We start from the raw sequence: 23,200 nt of genomic DNA, 5'->3' as shown, positions 1-23,200 counted from the left end.
GTAGGCAGAGTTTCAAAATTTATCTTTAACTGCTCATTCTCTGAAATTTTACTAGTAACCTGAGTCTGTATTATGTAATTCAGTGAGCATAATAATAAATGGGCAGTTCAGTTATAAGATTTTATGATGTTTCATTCAAATTTTGAGCCTTCCTAATAATCCAGAGATTTCTTTAATGAAAATAGCTAATTTCTAGACAAGTTATTTGTTTTGCCATTCAGAAGCCTCTGATAAATCTTAAAAATTACATCTAATGTTTGAGTAGTACCCAATTTTGTGCGTAAATTTAACACTCAGGAATGAATATAGGCATAAACCTATAATAATTATGCCTCATGGTTAAATACATAGCATTCTACAATTTACAAAGTTTTTTTCCACATAAACTAATATGTTTTTTTTTACAAAAAAATTAATGTTTATTTATTTATTTTTTGAGAGAGACAGAGTGTGAGAGGGGGAGGCGCAGAGAGAGAGAGGGAAACACAGAATCTGAAGCAGGCTCCAGGCTCTGAGCTGTCAGCACAGAGCCCGACATGGGGCTTGAACCCACAAGCTGTGAAATCATGACCTGAGCTGAAGTCAGACGCTTAACTGAATGAGCCCCACAAGCCCCCTAATATGGCTTTTAAAATAACCTTGTTAGGTAGATATAGCAAGTGTTATTATCCTTATTTTACAGCTTTAGAAACTAAAGCCTAGAGGGCTAAGTAACATGTCAAACATTACACTGCTAATCTGATTCTAATTCCAGTGCTCTTTTCACCATAGCAGCTTTATTCCCAGGCACAAAATGAGGAATAAAATGTCATTAAACACAAGTACTTTACTAGCAGAATGGGCCTAGATCTACTCTTTAGGTTAGACACTGGGTTTAGAACTGTGTTTAATGTAAGAGTTACTCATTTAACATCTTGTGTTGGTATACTAGAAACTTTGGGTTAGTTAGAGCTGTTAATAGTGAAATTCCTGAGAAGTGATAGTAGACAGTGAAAGAGAAAATGTAGAAATAGTGGAATTACCAATGTACACCAAAATATCCTATAAACTTCAAAAATCCTGAGAATATGACTACATTGTAGCAGAGTACTAAAATTAATAATTGCATTATGACACTAAAGTGTTACAAAAAGGTAAATCCTGCAGAGTACATTCAATGTAGAAGATATATAAACTCCATTATATGTTTTAGGAAGATTTGCATTAAAACAGTATTAAAGAGAGTATTCTTAAAGAGTTAATTTCATCTAACTACTTCTCTTATTTTTTTAATTAACCTAGATTTGTCTGTTTATTCATTTTTAAAGAAGTAAATTTTTAAAATTCAATATTGAAGAAAGGACCAAATGGTAAATTATTGCATTCTAGGTTCTGTTTACAGAGGAAGATGTGAAATTCTACCTTGCAGAACTGGCACTTGCTTTGGATCATCTGCACCAATTAGGAATTGTATATAGAGACCTGAAACCAGAAAAGTAAGGCTATATTCTCCTTATGAATCCCTGTCACCAGTATTTCTATAATTACAGTTTTCTCCACTAAGTGTTTTGTTTTAAAAATTATGTGAAAATATACATGAATTATGCAATTATATGAAACTTATTTATAACAAGTAATCTTTATGAGGTACCCATTGATTTTTAAAAATTTTTTAATTTTTATTTATTTTTGAGAGAGTGAGAGGAGAAAGAGAGAGAGAGTGAGCATGGGGAAGGGAAAGAGAGAAGGAGACACAAAATCCCAAGCAGGCTCCAGGCTCTGAGCTGTCAGCACAGAGCATGATGCAGGACTCGAACTCATGAGCCTTGAGATCATGACCTGAGACGAAGCCAGATGCTTTAACTGACTGAATCATCCAGGCGCACCGAGATACTCATTGATTTTAAGTTAATCATTTAAATATTTTCCAGTAAATCAAATAGATACCATTTTTAAGTTTATGATGATTTTTATGTAAATGAAAATATAAAAATATTTGATTCCGTCTTGTTGAATGTGAATTTTGATTTACAGCATTTTGCTTGATGAAATAGGACATATCAAGTTAACAGGTATGCAGATTTTCTTATTTTACTCTATTTTATAATTTTATTTAATATATATCTGACTAAGCCTGTTTTCTTTTTTCTTTTACTTAATTTGTATTTTATTCATCTCTTTAGTGAACTAAAATTCATTTAAAAAGTAGATAAGGTAGCTCTCAATATGTTCTAATTGTAATACCAAAAATTTATACAATAGAGTCACTATCCTAATTATCAAATGACTTTTGGCATGCTAGGTAAAAACATTATTTTAGCTAATCTCGACTATAAGATTTATCATAAGTAGTTATCACGTTTGAAGTGTAGTGAATTATAAACTTTTAAACCAAGTATTTCAGAATCATAAGTTCCTTTTTTTCTTTATTTGTGAAAACATGTTTTATTTTTCCTTATTTTGAATATTGAGGGTTTACTATAAGACAAGGTGCTAAATCCTTACAGGATTATTAGGCATAAAATATATCTATTATACCATTTAAAAAAACTTTTATTTTCAAACAATTGTAGACTCTTAGTAAGTTGCAAAAATAGTACTGAGAGGACCTGTGTACCCGTCACTCAGCTTTCCCCAATGGTGACATCTTATGAAACTGCAGTGCTTTATTAAACCCTGGAAATTAATTGATATAGTACAACTCACTGGACCATATACTTTACTTGGATTTCACCAGTTTTTGCATGCATGTATTTTTTTGTTTCTGTATAATTCTATGACATTTTTATCACATATATATTTTATTACCACCACTATAATGAATATGCAAAATTGTTCTACAATTGCAAAAGAACTCTCTTGTGCTTCCCATTTACAGTTATCTCTTCCCTCCTCCTACTCTCACTTCTGGTATCACTTATTTATTCTACAACTCTAGTTTTGTTATGTTGAGAATATGATATAAATACAACCACACAGTACCCATTCTGGACATTTATCCTAGAGAAATAAAAACTTATGTGCACATAAAAACCTATACACGAATTTTCATAGCAGCTCTATTTGTAATAGCCCCAGACTGGAAATGTCCCAAATGTCCTTCAGAGAATGAATGGATAAACAAACTGATACATCCATACAATGGAGTACTACCCATCAGTAAAAAGGAAAGAACTCTTGATATATGCAACAACTTGGATGGACTCAAGGGTATTATGCTGAGTGAGTCAATCTCGAAAGGCTAATTATGTTATAAATAGATAGTAAAATCTTTATTTAATTATCAGAATATTAAAACAGAAATAAAATGAAGATGTGGTCTTTACAGAGAATTTTGGACCAGTACACTTTAAAGGTAAGTTGCTTTGAATTCCTAAGTATACTGCTTCAATGTAAAAATAAAGTATAAAGCTGTTAACTTGAAAGCTCAGGAAAGTGTGACCAAGCTCAAATAAAGTTTAGTAAATCTTTTTAATTCATAGCCTGATTCTCTTTTTCATATTTAGAAGATACAAAGTAGATTTAAAGGGATTGAAAGAGGAAAAGGAAAAAAAAATAGGAAGACGAATAATAGAGTTTTGAGATTTTATGTATTATATAATTTTTTATAGCATTCAAGTTTTTGTTGCAAATTTGGTTAGAATTTAATTATTTTCATTTAAAAACTACAGTATACTTGTTTTGTAAGGAATGAAGAAAGGAGGTGGGAAAAAATTAGAATAAATCCTACCTATATTCTCCAGTAAGAGAATAATGATGTCAAATTGTTTTATATTTATATTTTATATTTAGTCTTGTAATGTGAATTTTTCTTTTATAGATTTTGGACTTAAACTGGCTGAGGAGGAAGGAATAGTTAGAATAAATGTTAACTTATAAACAAGGGACAGGGGCGCCTGGGTGGCTCAGTCGGTTAAGCGGCCGACTTCGGCTCAGGTCATGATTTCGCAGTCTGTGAGTTCAAGCCCCGCGTCGGGCTCTGTGCTGACAGCTCAGAGCCTGGAGCCTGTTTCAGATTCTGTGTCTCCCTCTCTCTGACCCTCCCCCGTTCATGCTCTGTCTCTCTCTGTCTCAAAAATAAATAAACGTTAAAAATTAAAAAAAATAATAAAAAAAATAAAAAAAAATAAACAAGGGACAGAAGGCTTGTAACAGAAAGAAAATGTTATATATATATATATATATATATATATGCACATATATATGCATTCATTATTGTATATGTCTTCAAAGAAATCTTTATGACATCTTAAGGAAAATAGATTCAATTGTTAAAAAAATATATATATGCACATATTAGATTTAATTGTTAAAAAATATATATATATGCACAATTCAATCTATTTTCCTCCAGATGCCATAAAAATTTCTTTGAAGAAATATACAATAATGAATATTAGGTAATTGACATTATTTTATAATTATAGCCTAATTCAAAGTTTTTAAATGAGTAATAAATTTATGAATTGAACCTCAGAACATCCCAATCAGGTTGGTTAAAGTGTGACCATTCATAGTAAATATTCTAATAATGTTTTTTCATTATTTCCTTTAACTTATTTTTTTTATTATTTCCTTCTCTTTTTCTTCCTTTCTTTTTTAATTTTTGTGTGTCTTTCTTCTGTCTTCCTCTCCTTTTCCTGTTACTTTTCCTATCTTCTTCCTCCCATTTTGAATACTACAGTCAAAAGTACCAGAGACAGGCAATATCTTTCTTTTGACCTGTCTACTTTAAAAATCCTCTAGATGTAAAGAATACACTTAATGTACAGGTTAGCTGGAATGGCAGTGGACTATAGACAGGTTCATTGGTATGACTATGCTTTGAGCCTAATTGACTTCATACCAAGATTATGATTGTATAAAATAAGATTGGTAGAATGAGAATAAGTACCCTGAAAATATCTGCATACATGTCAATATATTATTTATATTGTTTTTATGTCTTACTTTTTTGGAACACCCCACCTTATAGTCTATATAAAATTAACCATGTAATATGAGTTGCCTGGTTTAGAAAATAATATCTACTCATAATATCCCACTAAAAACCATAAATTGAACACACAATTGATTTGAACTCTCTGTAGTTGCTATAATGTGTTTTCTGAGGGACATAATGTAGGGTAATTTATATAAAGAGAATGGAGAAAAAATATAGTGTCAGAAATTTATATCACACAGTACTTGAACTAGATATTTAAGAGAAAATGTATACACTAAAATAGTTTTAATAATTTTTATGGTTATCTGCAAGTTAGTCACTGAGATTACTTTTACTCATAGTAAATACTTATTATTGTTTTCTAGGCAGGTTTTTAAATTTTAAAATCATAGAATCATTTAAGGTTACAAAGATATACCACCCTCCCTCCCCAAAAGGAGCCTTGTTGTAGCTGAACTCTGCATTTTGTTTTTAAAATAGTGGGTTGGAGAAATCACTAATTAACATATGTTTTATTTAATCTTGTAGCTAAGTCTTATTATCATAAAAGTTTTTTGTGTGTGTGTCAATTGATTGCTGAGCAAATTCTAGTGTTAAATGTCAGTTTTGTCAGAAAAAAAAAAAAAAACAGCAGAGGACCTCTATGGAGTGGTATAAATCTCTGAAAGGTAATGGAGGATAAGAAAATTCTCTTCCCTTTCTCCTCCTCTGTGGAATGGCCAAAGAAACCAGTGTTCTTCTCTGCAAGGTATGTTGTTATATTCAGCTGAACTGACCTTGAAGATTAGCTTTTATTATATTTCATCTTTGAAATGGAATGTGCAAGAGTTTAAAAGTCTCAAAATGTAGAGAAAGAAACTAATAATAGTACATTGAAAAAATTTATTATGTTAAAAATCATAATTCATTCAAGTTATTATACAAGGATAAATGAATTTTAAATGAAAATATTAAACATGGTTAGAAAATTAGTTTTGAGGGATGATAAAATTATTAATGTTGGTATTTTATTTTAAGAACAATGTAGGGCTACAACTTTTTTTTTTATCACTTATAGAATTAAGATATAATTTACATACAGTAAAACTCATTCTTCAGATCCTTGTGGTGATGGAACTATTCTGTATCATGGCAACATCCTTGTCAGTATTGTGGCTGTGATATTATAATATAAGTTTTGTAAGATGTTACCATGGGGGGGGGAAACTGGGTAAAAGGTAAATAGGATCTCTTGTAGTATTTCACATAACTGCATGTGAGTTTGTAATTGTCTCAAAATATAAAGTTTAATTTAAAAAAATCACTTTCTCATCTATAGTTCTGCAAACTTTGACAAATACATTTAGTTGTATTCCCACCACCAACATCAAGATTATGTAAGTGAGGAATCACTAAATTCTACATCAAAAACCAGTTTTACCATATATATTGACTAACTAGAATTTATATAAAAACTTGAAATAAAAAAGAGGTATAATACAATTCTACCACTCTCCACAATTTCTGCATAAGTCCTTTTTACCTTCCTTTTTACCCTATCTAAACATCCATCTGCTTTCTGTCCCTACAGTTTCACCTTTTCCACAATGTAATGTACACAGAGGCATATAGTAAATAGCCTTTTGAGTCTGACTTCATTTACTTAATAAAGTGCATTTGAGATTAATCTATATTTTGTGTGTATCAGTTTATTTTTTATTGCTGAATAGTGTTCCATTTTATGATGATACCATGGTTTGCTTGTCTAAACCCCAATTAAGGGGTATTTGGGTTGTTTCTAGTTTGAAAGTGATAAATAAAGCCACTGTAAATATTCATGTGCAGGTTTTATATGAATATAAATTTTTATTTCACTTGAGTAAATACCAAAGGAGTGGGATTGCTTGGTTATACGGTAAGTGTATTTTCAACTTAGTGAGAAACCTCCAAACTGTTTTCCAAGTGGTTGTACCATTTTGTATACCCATCAGCAACATAGGAGAGCTCTACTTGCTCTATCTACATCCTTGCCATTACTTAGTATTGTCAGTATTTTTATTTCAGCTCTACTAATAGGCATGTAGTAGTATCTCATTGGGGTTTTAATTTGAATGTCCCTGATAACTAACAACAGTGAGCATCTTTTTATGCATTTATTTTTCTGGAGAAATGTCTGTTCAGATATTTTGCCCATTTAAAAAATGTGTATTATTTTCTTATTATTGAATTTTGAGTTTTTAAATATACTCTGAATACAAGAGCTATATCAGGTATGCAGTTTGCAAATATTTTCTCCAGTCTGTAGCTTCTTTTTTCTTCTCTGAACAGTATATTTTGAAGATCAGCTTTGATTCTGATAAAGTCCATTTATCAACGTTTTTCTTTCATGAATTATATTTTGATGTTGTATCTTAGAAATCATTGCCTAACAAAGCATCACAAAGATTTTATTCTTTTGAAAATTTTAGTTTTATGTTTTACATTTAGTTCTGTGGTTCATGTTTAGTTAATTTTTTATGGTATGAGGATGTTTTTTGTATATTAATCCTATTGTTCTGTCACCATTTGTTGTTAAGAACTTTCTTCATGGAATTGCTTTTACACCTTTATCAGGAATCAATTGACAATATATAGCAAGTTATAATACAGCACATGTGCACATGTGATCTTTTAAAAAATCACTTCACTGTGAATAATTACACATAATAAAAAGCACAGGACTTATGGGAGAAATGGGGTTAGGGATTTAACACTCAAATATATAACCAGTGCACACTAAAGAAAAGAAGTTGATAAAAATGACAACATTGTTTTACATATTCTAGATGTTTAAGAATATGTAAATACTACAATAAAAAGGTACCTTACCTTGAAAAAAATCCTGATATTTGCCTGTAGAATTGTTGTCAGAAAGGTTGCAGTATGTTGGTTATTGTGAAGTGGTAGAAGATAGATTATGTGGAATTGGGAGGAAGATTGTAACACTACAGGTTGGCAGGAGTAGCTCATAATATACATAATGAGCTGAAATCTGGCAGATGTTTGGGGTATGTGCATGTATCTATCATTACTTGGCTTGGTTCAACTAGGTGCATTTTTTTAAGTATTTATTTTTGAGATGGGGTGAGGGGTAGAGCGAGGGCTACAGAGGATCTAAAGCAGGCTCTGTGCTGACAGCAGAGAGCCCTATGTGGGTCTCTAACTCTTCAACTGAAATCACAAACTGAGCCAAAGTCAGACACTTAACTGACTGAACCACCCAGGCACCCCCAGCTAGGTTCAGTTTTATAGTGTCTCACCTAGTGTTTCTTATAGACAAAATTGCATATAAACCACACATTAAGTCAAACCCATTTGAAATTTGTGTTATGCTTAAATTGTTTTCTAGTATATCAATCACGTTGGAATAAATTTGCATTTTCAAAACAAGCATTATAGCAGAACTGTATGTGTTAGTCTATTCTTGGGCACTGTCCTTTTGCATTGATATATACACATGTAGCCTTTCTCCAATGCCACGCTTTCTTGATTACTGTAGCTTTATCATAAGTTTTGAAGTGAGGTTGTGTAAGTCCTTCATTGGTTTTCTTCATCAAAATTATTTTGGCTATTCTATTTTCTTGAGTCTTTTTTATAAATTTTAAGTTTAGTTTCCTTTTGTTTTTACAAAATAAATCTTACTGGGACTTTTATTAAAGTTTCATTGACACTGCAGATCAGTTTTTTGGGACTTGATATCTTTAACAACATTGAATCTTCCAAACCATGCATACAATATGTCTCTCCACTTATTTAGATCTACTTTGATTTCTTTCATAGGTGTTTCTAGTTTTTAGCATGCAGGTCTTACATCTACTTTGTATATTTATGCCTGTGGATTTCATGCAGTTTTTTTTTTTTTGGTGGTATTATAAATGGTACTTTTTACATTTCAACTTCCAATTTTCACTGCTAGCACATAGGAATGATTGGTTTTTATATATTGGTACCTTTAGCTCTTTGAAAGCCTTAAAGAAAAATGGAAGCTCAAAAGCATAATTGCTTTTTTAGTGTTTTAAAAAGTGTCTCTTTTGTGTCTTAGTCTATTTTAAAACTTAGAACACTATGACAGCTTTGATGATTTAATTGTTGACCTCTCAAAATTGCTGAATGATATACTAATATAAATATGAAAACATGTATTTTGAGGATGGAATTTAACTGAGCAATCTCTAAATGCTCTTAAAACAGTATCATGAAATACAGGCTCTTTTCCATTATTTGTCTCACTGGAGCTTTCTTAAGAGTAATTATAGCCCATCCATGAATCGTTTTAAGTTCTAACACATAGTTTTGTTTCCTTTGGTAGTTTCTATTTTCTGAGTATCTTCAGATATATTTTTCTGTCACATTGTTATCATAGATTTTGGACTCAGCAAGGAATCTGTAGATCAAGAAAAGAAGGCTTACTCATTTTGTGGTACAGTGGAGTACATGGCTCCTGAAGTAGTAAATAGGAGAGGCCACTCCCAAAGTGCTGATTGGTGGTCATATGGTGTACTTATGGTAAGTAGTGTTATTTTTAAATTGTGCCAATATAAAATTAATATTATTTAGAATTTTGTTTTAAATTTTGGAATGTGTCAGGTGAGAATAGAGTTTTGATAATTCATGATTATTAAAAAAAACCTTCTGATTGGCTAGCTGTTATAAAGGAAGAATTACGATTTTGGTATTCTGATTTATTTTAAAGTTTCTAGATGAAAAGATAAATGGTAGCATTCTTTTATAAGCTATTCAAATTTGAAACTTAGAAAAAGGCTTACCAGATTTTAGATTTCAGAATACTGTGTTTAATTTTTTTAACGTGTATTTATTTCAGAAAGAGAGAGAGAGAGAGAGAGAGAGAGAGAGAGAGAGCATGAGCAGGGGAGGGGCAGAGAGAGAGAGAGAGAGACCCAGAATCTGAAGCAGGTTCCAGGCTCTGAGCTGTCAGCACAGAACCCGATGCAGGGCTCAAACTCACGAACTGTGAGATCATGACCTGAGCCAAAGTCGGATGCTTAACTGAATGAGCCACCCAGGCACCCCCAGGTTACTTTGTTTAAATGTCACATGGGGGGGTTGCCTGGGTGGCTCAGTCAGTTAAGTGCTCGACACTTGATTTCAGCTCAAGTCATGATCTCGCAGTTCATAGGTTTGAACCCCACATCAGGCTCCACACTGATGGTGCAGAGCCTGCCTGGAATTCTCTTTCCCTCTCTCTTTGCCCCTTTCCAGCTCTTTCTCAAAAATAATAAACTGGGGCGCCTGGGTGGCGCAGTCGGTTAAGCGTCCTACTTCAGCCAGGTCACGATCTCGCGGTCCGGGAGTTCGAGCCCTGCGTCAGGCTCTGGGCTGATGGCTCAGAGCCTGGAGCCTGTTTCTGATTCTGTGTCTCCCTCTCTTTCTGCCCCTCGCCCGTTCATGCTCTGTCTCTCTCTGTCCCAAAAATAAATAAAAAACGTTGAAAAAAAATTTTTTTTAAATAATAAACTTAAAAAAATACCATATACTATTTTAGTTGGGTATCACAGAATTTAGAACCTTACCATAAACTTATTGTCAAATTGTTTCATGCATGTCCCTAGAAAGACTAAACTTTTTGTGGAGAGCAGTCATGTCTCATGCTACTTATCATCTGTCATGGTACCTAGCATAGCAGGCATACAAACTGACTAATTTGGTATAAATTAAGAGTATATTTTCAGTATCAATTAGGGCACTAAGTGAATAGTTATTGAATCAATTTGTTTGTATAATCCATCTTGCTGATAATCCATTCTGCCTATTTATTACTTTATAACATACTATATGACACTTCAATATATTAGGGCCTATTATAAACCTGACATTTGTGTAGGATAGTGGGGTAGCAACAAACTGAAGATATAATTTTGACATTTTCCGTGACCAAAGAATGCATACAATCTGTTTAGGGAAACAGTTGAAATAGCTAAATGAACCATCCAAAAATATACTTTAGTAATTCAGGCAAGAAATCATATCAGTTGATGTAGGAAAAGTGGAGGAGGTGGAGCTTAGATTAATCCCAGAAGGGTAGAAAAATTTAAATAGCTGCAAATCAAGAAGGATCGTATTAGTAGCAAAGACCTAGAGAACTAGTTTGAGTAGAATAGTAGTAGAGAGTGAGGGTGACGGTGGAGGAAATGAGACTATATGCCAATAAGCATTTGCATGCAGTACTCTGAGTAGTAGGAAACTTTTGTAGATTCTTTTTTAATGTTTATTAATTTTTCATCTTTATTAATTTTGAGAGGGCGGGGACAGAGAGAGAGAGAGAGAGAGAGAGAGAGAGAGAGAATGAATCCCAAGCAAGGATCTCATGAACTGTGAGATCATGACCTGAGCCAATATCAATAGTCAGATGCTTAACTGACACGAGCCACCCAGACACCCCAGATTTTGTAGTTCTTTAACAAGATAGTAATTAGAGAAAAATGTATTTAAAGAAGATTAGCCTTGACAGCATTGTATAAATGGATTGTAAATAGAGGAAACTGGAAGTAGGGAGACCAACAAGGTCTCCTTACAAGACAGTTGTAACATTATAGAATATAAAAGATGAAATCTTAAATATATGTCAAAGGAAGAAGTGTCTGATCTTAATAGCTGATTTAATGTCACAGATGGAGAGGGTTAAGGTCAAAGATAAAAACACCTCTAAAATTTATGAACTTTAGGGAGTTTGAAAAGAATGATAGTTCAGCAGAAAAGACATACCTGGAAAGGGCAGCTGGTTTTGGAAGTGGAGGAATAGTTTATTTATAACATGTTGCATAGGTTATTACGGGTTTGTGGTTAAACCCTTGGTGGTAATAAATTAGGAGGGAACAGTGGAGACAGGATCAGAATCATCTGGAGACCTTTAAAAATACTACTCAGTCAGCCAACATGCAATTTAATTTAGGGGGGAGGTGGATTCCAGTATAATATGCTCCCTCTTTTTGTCCTTGCCATTACCACCTCTGCTACTCTGGTCACCAATAGAGAACAATAACTTTAAATTTGGAAGCAGAGGACTGGAGCTTGAGAGAGACGATCCCCATATACCATACTTTCTTTGTCTTCTTTCTCTTTCTGTGGCCCCTGCCCCTACTTCTTCAACATCCAGTTAAGAAACATTACTGTAGATTTGGGAGGGAGAACTAGGACTTGAGAGAGATTGAGGCTGGAACAGATTTGAAAGTCATCAATATATAGGAAAGGGTTGAATTAATAATCTAAGGTTATGAATTCAGATAAATGAGCAGAGGACTGAAGCCAACGTCATTACTGAATCTAAGTTCAAGATTTAAATATTAGAGATATGAAAACTTTTCTTTTTAGCGAAGTATAATGATCTTCATTTTCAAAACTAGTTTTTTACACCATTATTTAATGTTCTAGTAATATACATAGCAATTAAATATCTTAGGGAAAATGTTTATTTTTATGCCATGTACAGCTTTCTTATTTTTTTAAGATACTGGTGTACATGTGTAGCTTTCTTGTTCTTTTTTTATTGCTTTTTGGAGTGAGGAGAATGAGAATGGTTACATCTTTCTTTCTTTTTTTTAATTTCCCTAATGACCAATGATGTTAAGCATCTTTTCATGTGCTTATTGGCCTTTTGTGTATCTTCTTTTTTAAGGTTTTATTTAAATTCCAGGGGTACCTGGCTGGCTCAGTAGGTTGAGCATCCAACTTCAGCTCAGGTCACGACCTCACGGTTCATGAGTTCGAGCCCCGCGACAGGCTCTGTGCTGACATCTCAGAGCCTGGAGCCTGCTTCGGATTCTGTGTCTCCCTCTCTCTCTGCACCCCCCCCCACTCATGCTCTCGCTCTCTCTCTCTCTCTCTCTCTCTCTCTCAAAAATAAATAAACATTAAATTCCAGTTAGTTAATATAGAGTGTAATATTAGTTTCAGGTGTACAAAGCACTTATGAATTTGAAATGGTTCCCTGCTTAGTTTTACTTTCCATTCTTTGTTAAATGTTTGCTTTAAGAGCATATCTTTGGTTTAAAAGAAAATGCTGTCTATCTATTTTCAAATTGCTTTGGTTTGGGAACCCAGCCAGATTAGATAGGACTGAAAAAAAAAAAAAAAAACAAAAAACTGGTTGGTTTCATTTGCTACAGGTCACCTATCAGTTGGGCTATATATAGTGAGGTACCAGCAGTGCATTTCCTTAATTGACTTACTTTTCTGTTCCTATTTTGACCTATCGTATAGATCCTTAATCATTTGATGATCGTGTATTACAAGTCTCAGTTGTTTTCCTAAAAAAATTTATCATATATTCTAAGCTCTGGCAAATTATGTGTTACTTTTTGTTTGTTTTAGTTTGAAATGCTTACTGGTACTCTGCCATTTCAAGGTAAAGACAGAAATGAGACCATGAATATGATATTAAAGTAAGTGTAAACAGTTATTTTTTTTTTCTTTTGGGAAAAATTCTTTGTTTTCAGTTTCTTGAAACTTGTTTTCAATTGACACAAAAGAACACTTTTTCACACTGTCTTATTTTCTTCTCCTACCATATAAGGGACATTAGTTTTCATTGTTAAAACATTCTTTTAAGTTCTTTTTGAGATTTGTCAATTTAAAGTATGTCTAGATTTAAATGAAATTTTCTAAAACTCTTTTTCAGAGCAAAACTCGGAATGCCTCAGTTTCTTAGTGCTGAAGCACAAAGTCTACTAAGGATGTTATTCAAAAGAAATCCAGCAAATAGATTGGGTATTATTTATTGCCTTAACTTTTACAACAATACACTGCCTGTTTTGGGAGGATCATTGTACCTTTATGTTTTCTGGCCTAGTTCATTTACTGCTGCTATATATTTATACCTAGGAGTTTGCATTTTGTAAGCACATAGATCCAGTAAACTCTGTTTTGTCCATGATTTAACAATAGTCTAGCTATTCAGAACTTCCGTTTAATATATGTCATTATGTATATCATATGGATTACTTCTTTTGAAATAATTCACAGAATTCTCCCTTATATAGGTAATCTTTTTAGATATTTGAAGGTAATTATTTTATCCCTTCAAGTATTCTTTGAGATAAATATGTTTCCATAGCCACTCATTATTTGGCCACTTTCTGATAGCCTTTCCCTGGATCCAAATGTGATTATATTATTTAATTTTTGTGTTAAAATTTTAATATCACTCCATTATATTGCACTTTGTAATTTGTCTTTGAGATACTAAGCCATAAGTTTAATTGTGATATATATATATATATATATATATATATATATATATATACACACACACACACACACACATATATACATATATATATTTTTTAGTGATATGTTAAACATTATTTTTTTTTATTTACAAGGAATTTCATTATTTCATCATACTTTATATGCTTCAGTGTGAGCATCAGTTATGTTTTATTATATTAAATTGAAAAAAAACCCAAAATATCAAATAAGAAATAATAAACATTTCACTGCAAGGAGTATATGAAAGGTGTATTCGTTTGTACAGATAACAGCAGAGAAGCCAGGTAGAAAGATTAAAAATAATTATACCAGTAAAAAATTATTTCCTTTTTTATAGGTTCAGAAGGAGTTGAGGAAATCAAAAGACATCTTTTTTTTGCAAATGTTGACTGGAATGTAAGTTCAGTTGTAACTTCAGTAGAAACTTTGTCACCGAGTGACTTAATATGAATTAACACTGAAGAATAAAATGCTCATATTTGGGCTTTGCTGATAAACTTAATCCTTTTTTTTTTTTTTGATATGAGGTTTTTACTTAGAGGCGTAGATGTCATGGCAATTACCTTGAACCAGTAGGTGTGTGGATGATATTTACTAAATTTTTGTCTCTCATATGTTTTACCTGTTAAGTGTGGTTACTATTTTCCCCTGTTCTAGGTTGGGGAATGTGAAGGAGGAAGAGAAAGAGGTGAGGAGGTGAATGATAAGGCAAATTCTTAAAGAAAATGAATTCTAATTCATTTCTCTTCCTCCTTCATACTCCCCAATCTAAATGTGGTAGACAACCACACTTAACAGGTAAAAAGTCTCTGCACAGTGAAGGAAACAATCAACAAAACTAAAAGGCAATCAACAGAATTGTGGAAGATATTTGTAAATGACATATCTGATAAAGGGCTAATATCCAAAGTCTATAAAGAACTTATAAAACTCAACACCCAAAAAATGAATAATCCAAATAAAAGTGTGCAGAAGACATGAATAGACATTTTTTCAAAGACATCCAGATGGCCAACAGACACATAAAAAGATAATCAACTTCACTCATCATCAGGGAAATACAAATCAAAACTACAGTGAGATTTCACCTCATGCAAGTCAGAATGGCTAAAATTAACAACCCAGGAAACAACAGATATGGAGAAACGGGAACCTTCTTATATTGTTGGTGGGAATGCAAATTGGTGCAGCCACTCTGGGAAAACAGTATGGAGGTTCCTCACATAAAGGTGCAACTACCCCACCATCCAGAAATTCTACTACTAGGAATTTGCCCAAATGATAAAAAAAAGAAGGGGTAAATGCACCCCAATGTTTACAACAGTATTATTAGCAATAGCCAAAGTATGGAAGGAACACAAATGTTCATAAACTGACAAATATAAAAGGAAGTAGTATATATATAGAATAGAATATTACTCAGCCATTAAAAACTAATGAAATCTTGCCATTTACAATGACATGGATGTAGCTAGAGTGTACTATGCTAAGCAAAATAAGTCAGTCAGAGAAAGATCCCATATGATATCACTCATATGTGGAATTTAAGAAACAAAACAGATGAACATACGGGGAAGAAAAGGCAAACCAAGAAAGAGACTCTTAACTCTAGAGAACAAAATGATAGTGGATGGAGGAATGGGTTAAACAGGTGATGGGCATTAAGGAGGGCACCTGTTATGATGAGCACGGGGGGTGGTATGTAAGTGATGAATCACTAAATTATATACCTGAAATTAATATTGCACTGTATGTTAACTAGCTGGAATTTAAATAAAAACTTGGAAAAAGTGACTTATTTTTTATAATTGTAAAACTGCATAACAGAAGCCGTTAGTATTAATACCCTAAAAGACCACTCAATGGGCACGCTACATGGGAGTCTGCCCTGTTATATGTATGTGCTTCTCTCCCTGGTGTCCTTTTATCCCCGTGTCACTTTTTTTTCCTTTTTTCTTTTAAACATAATTTATTGTCAGATTGTTTTCCATAAAACACCCAGTGATCATCCCAGCAGGTGCCCTGCTCAATGCCCATCACCCACTTTCCCCTCTCCCCCACCCCCCCATCAACCCTCAGCTTGTTCTCAGTATTTAAGTCTTTTATGGTTTGCCTCCCTCCCTCTCTGTAACTTCCCCCCCTCCCCCTCCCCCATGGTTCTCTGTTAAGTTTCTCAGGATCCACATATGAGTGAAAACATATGGTAACTGTATTTCTTTGCCTGACTTATTTCACTTAGCATAATACTCTCCAGTTCCATCCACATTGCTACAAATGGCCAGATTTAATTCTTTCTCATTGTCAAGTAGTACTCCATTGTATATATAAACCACATCTTCTTTATCCATTCATCCGTTGATGGACATTTAGGCTCTTTCCATAATTTGGCTATTGTTGAAAGTGCTGCTTTAAACATTGGGGTACAAGTGCCCCTATGCATCAGCAGTCCTCTATCCCTTGGGTAAATTCCTAGCAGTGCTATTGCTGGGTCATAGGGTAGATCTATTTTTAATTTTTTGAGGAACCTCCACACTGTTTTCCAGAGTGGCTGCACCAGTTTGCATTCCCACCAGCAGTGCAAGAGGATTCCCATTTCTCCACATCCTCTCCAACATCTATAGTCTCCTGATTTGTTCATTTTAGCCACCCTGACTGGCATGATGTGGTATCTCAGTGTGGTTTTGATTTGTATTTCCCTGATGAGGAGTGACGTTGAACATCTTTTCATGTGTCTTTTGGCCATCTGGGTGTCTTCTTTAGAAAAGTGTCTATTCATGTCTTCTGTCCATTTCTTCACTGGTTTATTATTTTTTTTCTAATGCATATCTACTCTTCCTTTCTTCTAAAGTATACAAACTGCAAATTCCTTTTTTTTCATCATTCTCATATCTAAACAGTTTATGTTCATTGTGTTTAATTTAAATAACAAAAGAATATAATGTTTATATATTTAAATAAATGAAAATCAAAGTAATTCTCTATTAATATTCTCCCACTGTGGGTCTGTGACCTTTTTAAAAAGTTGCTTTCAAAAAAATGGGAGTAGATTGTATACATTTTAAGATGTTTTAAATGTGTTTCAAAAACATAAATTTTAGGAATTTAAATTTTGGACAAGATTACATTTTTGAATTATATAAGAAGAGTCATAAACAGTGTATTTAATGCATTTTTAATGTAAAAACAAAATATTTTAGGTGAAATATATACTTCTTGAAGATAGTCTACTAATTTTGAAATTCTTGAATGTTGCTAGGTGTTTCTGCATGGTCACATTGTGGTATATTCTGTATGGTTATTTTACTAATGCAAATTCAAGTCAGTTTTTGATATCAAAATTGAATATCATTCCTTGTGAATACAACCTTTGGCATCAGTGCTGTGTTTCCTGGTCTTGTTTCATTGTGTATATTATCTCTCAAATTTTGACAGTTTGGTTAATGGGTATCTGAAGCCTGTTAAAATTTTATTTATTAAATTGTGAGCTTCTGTTAAAGACTGTGAATGTTATGTTCTGCTTTCCCTTCCAAAATATAATTTTAGAGTGTTAATATGATTTTGCACTACCCTGTTGTTTCTTCTAGAAATTATATAGAAGAGAAGTTCAACCTCCTTTCAAACCGGCTTCTGGAAAACCAGATGATACTTTTTGTTTTGATCCTGAGTTTACTGCAAAAACACCTAAAGGTAATGCATATTTGTTTATATGTAACATCGGGGCTTTCATTCAATTAGATGGTTAAAAAATAAACTAGCTTCTTAGGTAAAAACTAAATGGTTTTTAAGTTTGCAGATAATTGATTGCCCTTTATGAAAGTGCAGAACTTATATACATCATTGTTGCGCATCTTTCAAACAGAGGATTTAAATAGGAAATATTTATCAGGAAAGCAGGGGCTAGAGCAAAGGGTAAATTTTTTTTCTTCCTTCTTTTAAATGTCCTTTCACATGCTAATGAATTATAGGTTAAGGGGTAGGAGGTAAGACATGACATATGTAATGGACTCGTAAAATTTATAATTTAATAAGTTCTACTTATAGTAGCATGTATTTCACATGTTCATCCAGCAAATATTGAATGCCAACAAATATTGAAGGTACTAAGCAGTAAAGATGTAGCAGTGAACAGGGAGGCAACAAGTACAGTCCATGGGGCTTGCATACTAGCATGAGGAGACAAATAATATACGATTAATCAAACACATGGTATACTATGTCTGATGGTAGCATTTAATGGTTTCTTTTATATTTAAAGAAATGCTAACATTTCATATCACATAATTTTGTGTAGTTCTAATTAAATAACATTATTTGGATATTAGATTCTCCTGGTTTACCAGCTAGTGCTAATGCTCATCAACTCTTCAAAGGATTCAGCTTTGTGGCAACTTCTATTGCAGAAGAATATAAAATCACTCCTGTTACAAGTGCAAATGTGTTACCAGTTGTTCAGGTAAATTCCACCTAATCAGATTATTCAGTGTAGGGATAACTATTTCTTTCAGTTATTGCTAATGGATTTACAGTAATTTTTAAGTGATTTTTAACTTCTAAATTTGTCTCTATGTATAATATGATTTAAAGGTGTCACAATATGTTTTGGAAAAAAAGCAGACAGTAATTAACCTTTAATTATATTTACGTAATCTCCTCTGGCAAGAAAAGTGTAATGGCAGTGTATAAGCTGGTTGATTTATTGTATTGGCTTTGGGGATCTAGAAAACCTAAAATTTAGGATCAGCTCAGAATCTCTTTAAACCTTTTACAAATACTGATAAAACTTCTCTAAAATATTTTTAAAATATTTAAGATTAATGCATATTTAGGAAAGAAGATAAAAAAAAGTGAACATATTTCATTCTCCTTAGTATCTTACTTTTAAAAAAAACAGATAAATGGAAATTCTGGACAATTTGCTGAATTATATGAACTAAAAGAAGATATTGGTGTTGGCTCTTACTCTGTTTGCAAGCGATGCATACATACAGCTACGAACATGGAATTTGCAGTGAAGGTATTATCTGAGTCTAACTCTTTTGTTTGTTTATATATATATATAAATTAAAGGTTAACTGACAGACATTTTTCAGTGAAGCAAGTGGAGATACCAAAGATAAAATAATGAGGAAAAGTCTTAAGACTTAATATTTTCATTTGCATTTCTAAAACTTTATTTTGGAGGAATGGTGTATTTCATGAATGTCTTGTTTTAGTTTTATTTTAATATAATATGTTAAAATTGTTCAATTGTGACAATTACTGTCACATTTGAATCATATTATCAGTTGGTATAGTTTCAGTTATCTGGAATATAGGAAAGTGTTAAGGAAGGTGTATTTTTTATTGTTAAGTTTCATTATAGGAAATTTTTAAATGTTAAAATAATGCGAAGCAGGCATCATTCTTGAGTTTTAAGTGTTTGCTTAAAATATGACCAAATTAAAATATTTCATTCACTTTTAGGTAAAGAAAATAATTTGGTTTTCTCTGAGATTTTTCTTGACTTATTTCTTAGATCATTGACAAAAGTAAGAGAGACCCTTCAGAAGAAATTGAAATATTGATGCGCTATGGACAACACCCCAACATTATTACTTTAAAGGATGTAGGTATCTAAAATCTATATATCAGATAATAAGATAATGAAGTTATGACTTGGTACTTTATTTTCTTTTTGAAACTTTTCCTGTTTATGGTATATTTTACTTTTATGCCACAAAATCTCAAAATTCTTAAATTTGCCACTTCAGTTCTTTCCCCCCCCGTGATTCTATACTCCTACCCTTCTTATACAACATCAAAAAGGAACTATGATGATAGGTGAATGAGAGTGTCCTGATTACTTGAATATATTCTAGCTCATTAACTAGTCAACATTATAGCCAGCACCATTTATTATCCTATAGTACTATAAATATAGAAGATATAGGAGATTGGGAAACTGCCAAATTCTAAAATATTTTACTTTCTTGGTTTTACAGTAAATAGCTATAACATTATGGATTGTTTCTTGAGTGAAATAGTATTATGCATTTTGATTTGTAATCTTTAAGCAGTAGTTTGTTATACACACACACACACACACACACACACCATATACACTAACATCCCACATGCCCTAGTGAAAGGGTACATGTATTTCTCTTATTTATTTTCCTTGATATACTAGTTGAATTCAATAAATATTTAAGACACCATATCAGATAATGGACTTTTGGAATGATATTTAAAAGCAATGTTTACTGCCAGAAGGGAGCTTATTGTTAGTAGGGAACAGAAGTGGCTATAATATAGTCAAAAATAAGATAGATTCCATTTTAGAGGCACAGATTCCTATTGTTCCATTTATATAATTTGATGAAGTACAACTTACAACTTCAAAAGTTAATAAAATTATATGTTTTACATATCTCAAGACTGTAGGAGGTTGTTTATCCAGTTTATTCTTCAGTGTAGTCTGTACTATATTAACAGTAAAGGGATAATGTCCTTTTTGACCACTAGAGGTTCACTAGAAAAGGAAAGTAAATATAAACATTTAAGAATTATAATTAAAAATAACATTAATTTTTTTTTTTTAGGTTTATGATGATGGTAGATATGTTTACCTTGTTACGGATTTGATGAAAGGAGGAGAACTACTTGACCGTATTCTCAAAAAAAAGTGTTTCTCAGAACGGGAAGCTAGTGATGTGCTGTTTGTAATAATTAAGACAGTTGACTATCTTCATTGTCAAGGAGTAAGTTGTAGTTATATTCTCCCCTTCAATTATAGGACTTATATCTTAATAAAAATATATCTAGGAGATGCCACCCAAAATGAATTAATTTTCCTGTAACATGAATTTCTATAGAGGATATCCTAAGAAAACCCATAATGTAGTAAAAGTTACAGATTTAGGAAATTGGGTAATACTTTATTAATTCTCTTTACTCTGCTTGTTGCCCTGATTTAAAAGCATATTAGTTTTAAAAGTGGTTTGAATTATATAAATGTATGTAACCTTGACTTTGAAATTATTAAAAAGTCAAACAAAATAATTAGCCAAGGACATGTTGTGAACATTATTCAAATTATAATGTATCTAACATACAAGGTTCTGGCAGTAAAAGGACTGTATATCTTTTTGGGGGAGGTATAGATGACACACAGTGTTACATTAGTTGCAGTTGTACAACATAGTGATTTAACAACTCTATATATTATGCTGTGCTCACCACAAGTTCAGCTACTGTCTGTCACCATACAATGCTATTTCATTACCAGTGACTATATTCCCTATGCCATACATTTTATTTCTGTGGCTTACTTATTCCATAACTGGAAGCATGTATCTCCCATTCCTCTTCACCCATTTTGCCCATACCACCACCTAATACTATCTAGAAACCACCATTTTGTCTCTGTATTTATAGGTCTGATTCTGCTTTTTATTTGTTATTCGCTTTTTTTATATTTCACTTAAGAGTAAAATTATATGGTATTTGTCTTTCCCAGTCTGACTCATTTTACTTAGGTAATACCCTCCAGGTCCATCCATGTTGTTGAAAATGGCAAGCTCTAATCTTTTATGGCTGTGTAATAATATCCCATCACAAACACATACACGCACACACATATCCTATCTTCTTTATCCATTCACATATGGATGGACATTTGGGTTGCTTCCATATCTTGGGTATTGTAAATAATGCTGCAATAAACACAGGGATGCATATATCTTTTTCAATTAGTATTTTTGTTTTCTTTGTGTAAATACTACTGGTATTATTAGATCATATGGTATTTCTATTTTTCTTTTTTTTTTTTTTTTTTTTTGAGGGATACTGTTTTCCACACTGGTTGTACCAATTTACTTAACATTCCCATCAACAGTGCATGAGGCTTCCTATTTTCCACATCCTTGCTAACACTTGTTATTACTTGTCTTTTTGATTCTAGCCATTTGATAATTGTAAGGTGGTAACTCATTGTGGTATCGATTTGCATTTCCTGATGATGAAATGCATCTTTTCATGTGTCTGTTGGCCATCTGTATGTCTTCTTTACAAAAATGTCCAGAGGACTATATATCTTGACCCTTGCCAACCCCTCCTCCAAATACAATAGCAAATTTGGATTCTAAACATTTGAAGTATTAGCATATTAAAACTTGTAGTTGAGGAGCAGGCCTGTTATTTTGCTTCCTATGTCTTCATATAGAAAGCAAAGGAATTGAGTTATGAAAAAAAAGGTCAACTTTTATTATATACAGCTATACAAGGAAACAAAGTCACAAATCATTTAAAAGTTTCAGTTTGAATCCATCATAATTGTGCAACTATACTTGCTTAAGATGAGAACACTTAAAAAATGGACTATTAAGAATTGGCACAATGAAAATTCTACATAGGGCCTTATTATAATTAAGAAAAATAAGACTACTCAGTGTGTGGTTTAGGAGAGTATATTTTCAATATTTTGAAATAAAATGCATAGTGCTAAAGGAATAATTCTATTATAATTTAATTCCTTGATTTTTGTTACCAACACTCTCTAAAAAAAGTGTAATCAGAATTTTTGAGAAGAGTAAAATAACTTTTTTCATTACTATTTTAATTTATACACATTTATTTTTTAATTTAAATTCAATAAGTTAACATACAGTGTAGTGTTGGTTTCAGGAATAGAACCCAGTGATTCATTATTTACAAATAACACCCAGTGCTCATCTCAACAAGTGCCCTCCTTAATGCCCATCACCCATTTAGCCCATTCCCCCACCCAACACCCCTCCAGCAACCCTCAGTTTGTTTTCTGTATTTAAGAATCTCTTATGGTTTGCCCCCCTCTCTGCTTTTATCTTCTTTTTCCTTCCCTTCCCCTATGTCCATCTGTTGTGTTTATTAAATCCCACATGTGAGTGAAATCATATGATATTTGTCTTTCTCTGCTTAACTTATTTCACTAGCAGAATACACTCTAGTTCCATCCACATTGTTGCAAATGACAGGATTTCATTCTTTTTGATTGCTAGTAGTATTCCATTGTAT

The 23,200-nt window shown here is 32.5% G+C and overlaps 1 protein-coding gene across 2 annotated transcripts in view; it reads left to right on the top strand.

The window, feature by feature from the left end:
* Nucleotides 1–23,200, top strand: part of RPS6KA6 (ribosomal protein S6 kinase A6) — a 202,588-nt gene that overhangs the window by 118,243 nt on the left and 61,145 nt on the right. For both annotated transcript variants that reach the window (XM_045471066.1, XM_045471065.1), the window contains exons 7-17: nt 1,369–1,475; nt 2,014–2,051; nt 9,306–9,448; nt 13,271–13,341; nt 13,578–13,666; nt 14,505–14,563; nt 17,752–17,854; nt 18,490–18,620; nt 19,059–19,181; nt 19,683–19,772; nt 20,749–20,907. In XM_045471066.1, the coding sequence (XP_045327022.1) occupies nt 1,369–1,475; nt 2,014–2,051; nt 9,306–9,448; nt 13,271–13,341; nt 13,578–13,666; nt 14,505–14,563; nt 17,752–17,854; nt 18,490–18,620; nt 19,059–19,181; nt 19,683–19,772; nt 20,749–20,907 (1,113 nt within the window). The remainder of the gene's footprint in view (nt 1–1,368; nt 1,476–2,013; nt 2,052–9,305; nt 9,449–13,270; nt 13,342–13,577; nt 13,667–14,504; nt 14,564–17,751; nt 17,855–18,489; nt 18,621–19,058; nt 19,182–19,682; nt 19,773–20,748; nt 20,908–23,200) is intronic.

Source organism: Leopardus geoffroyi, chromosome X (assembly GCF_018350155.1).
Source record: "Leopardus geoffroyi isolate Oge1 chromosome X, O.geoffroyi_Oge1_pat1.0, whole genome shotgun sequence".
Classification (NCBI taxonomy): domain Eukaryota; kingdom Metazoa; phylum Chordata; class Mammalia; order Carnivora; family Felidae; genus Leopardus; species Leopardus geoffroyi.
This window is presented reverse-complemented; position numbering and strand designations above follow the sequence as displayed.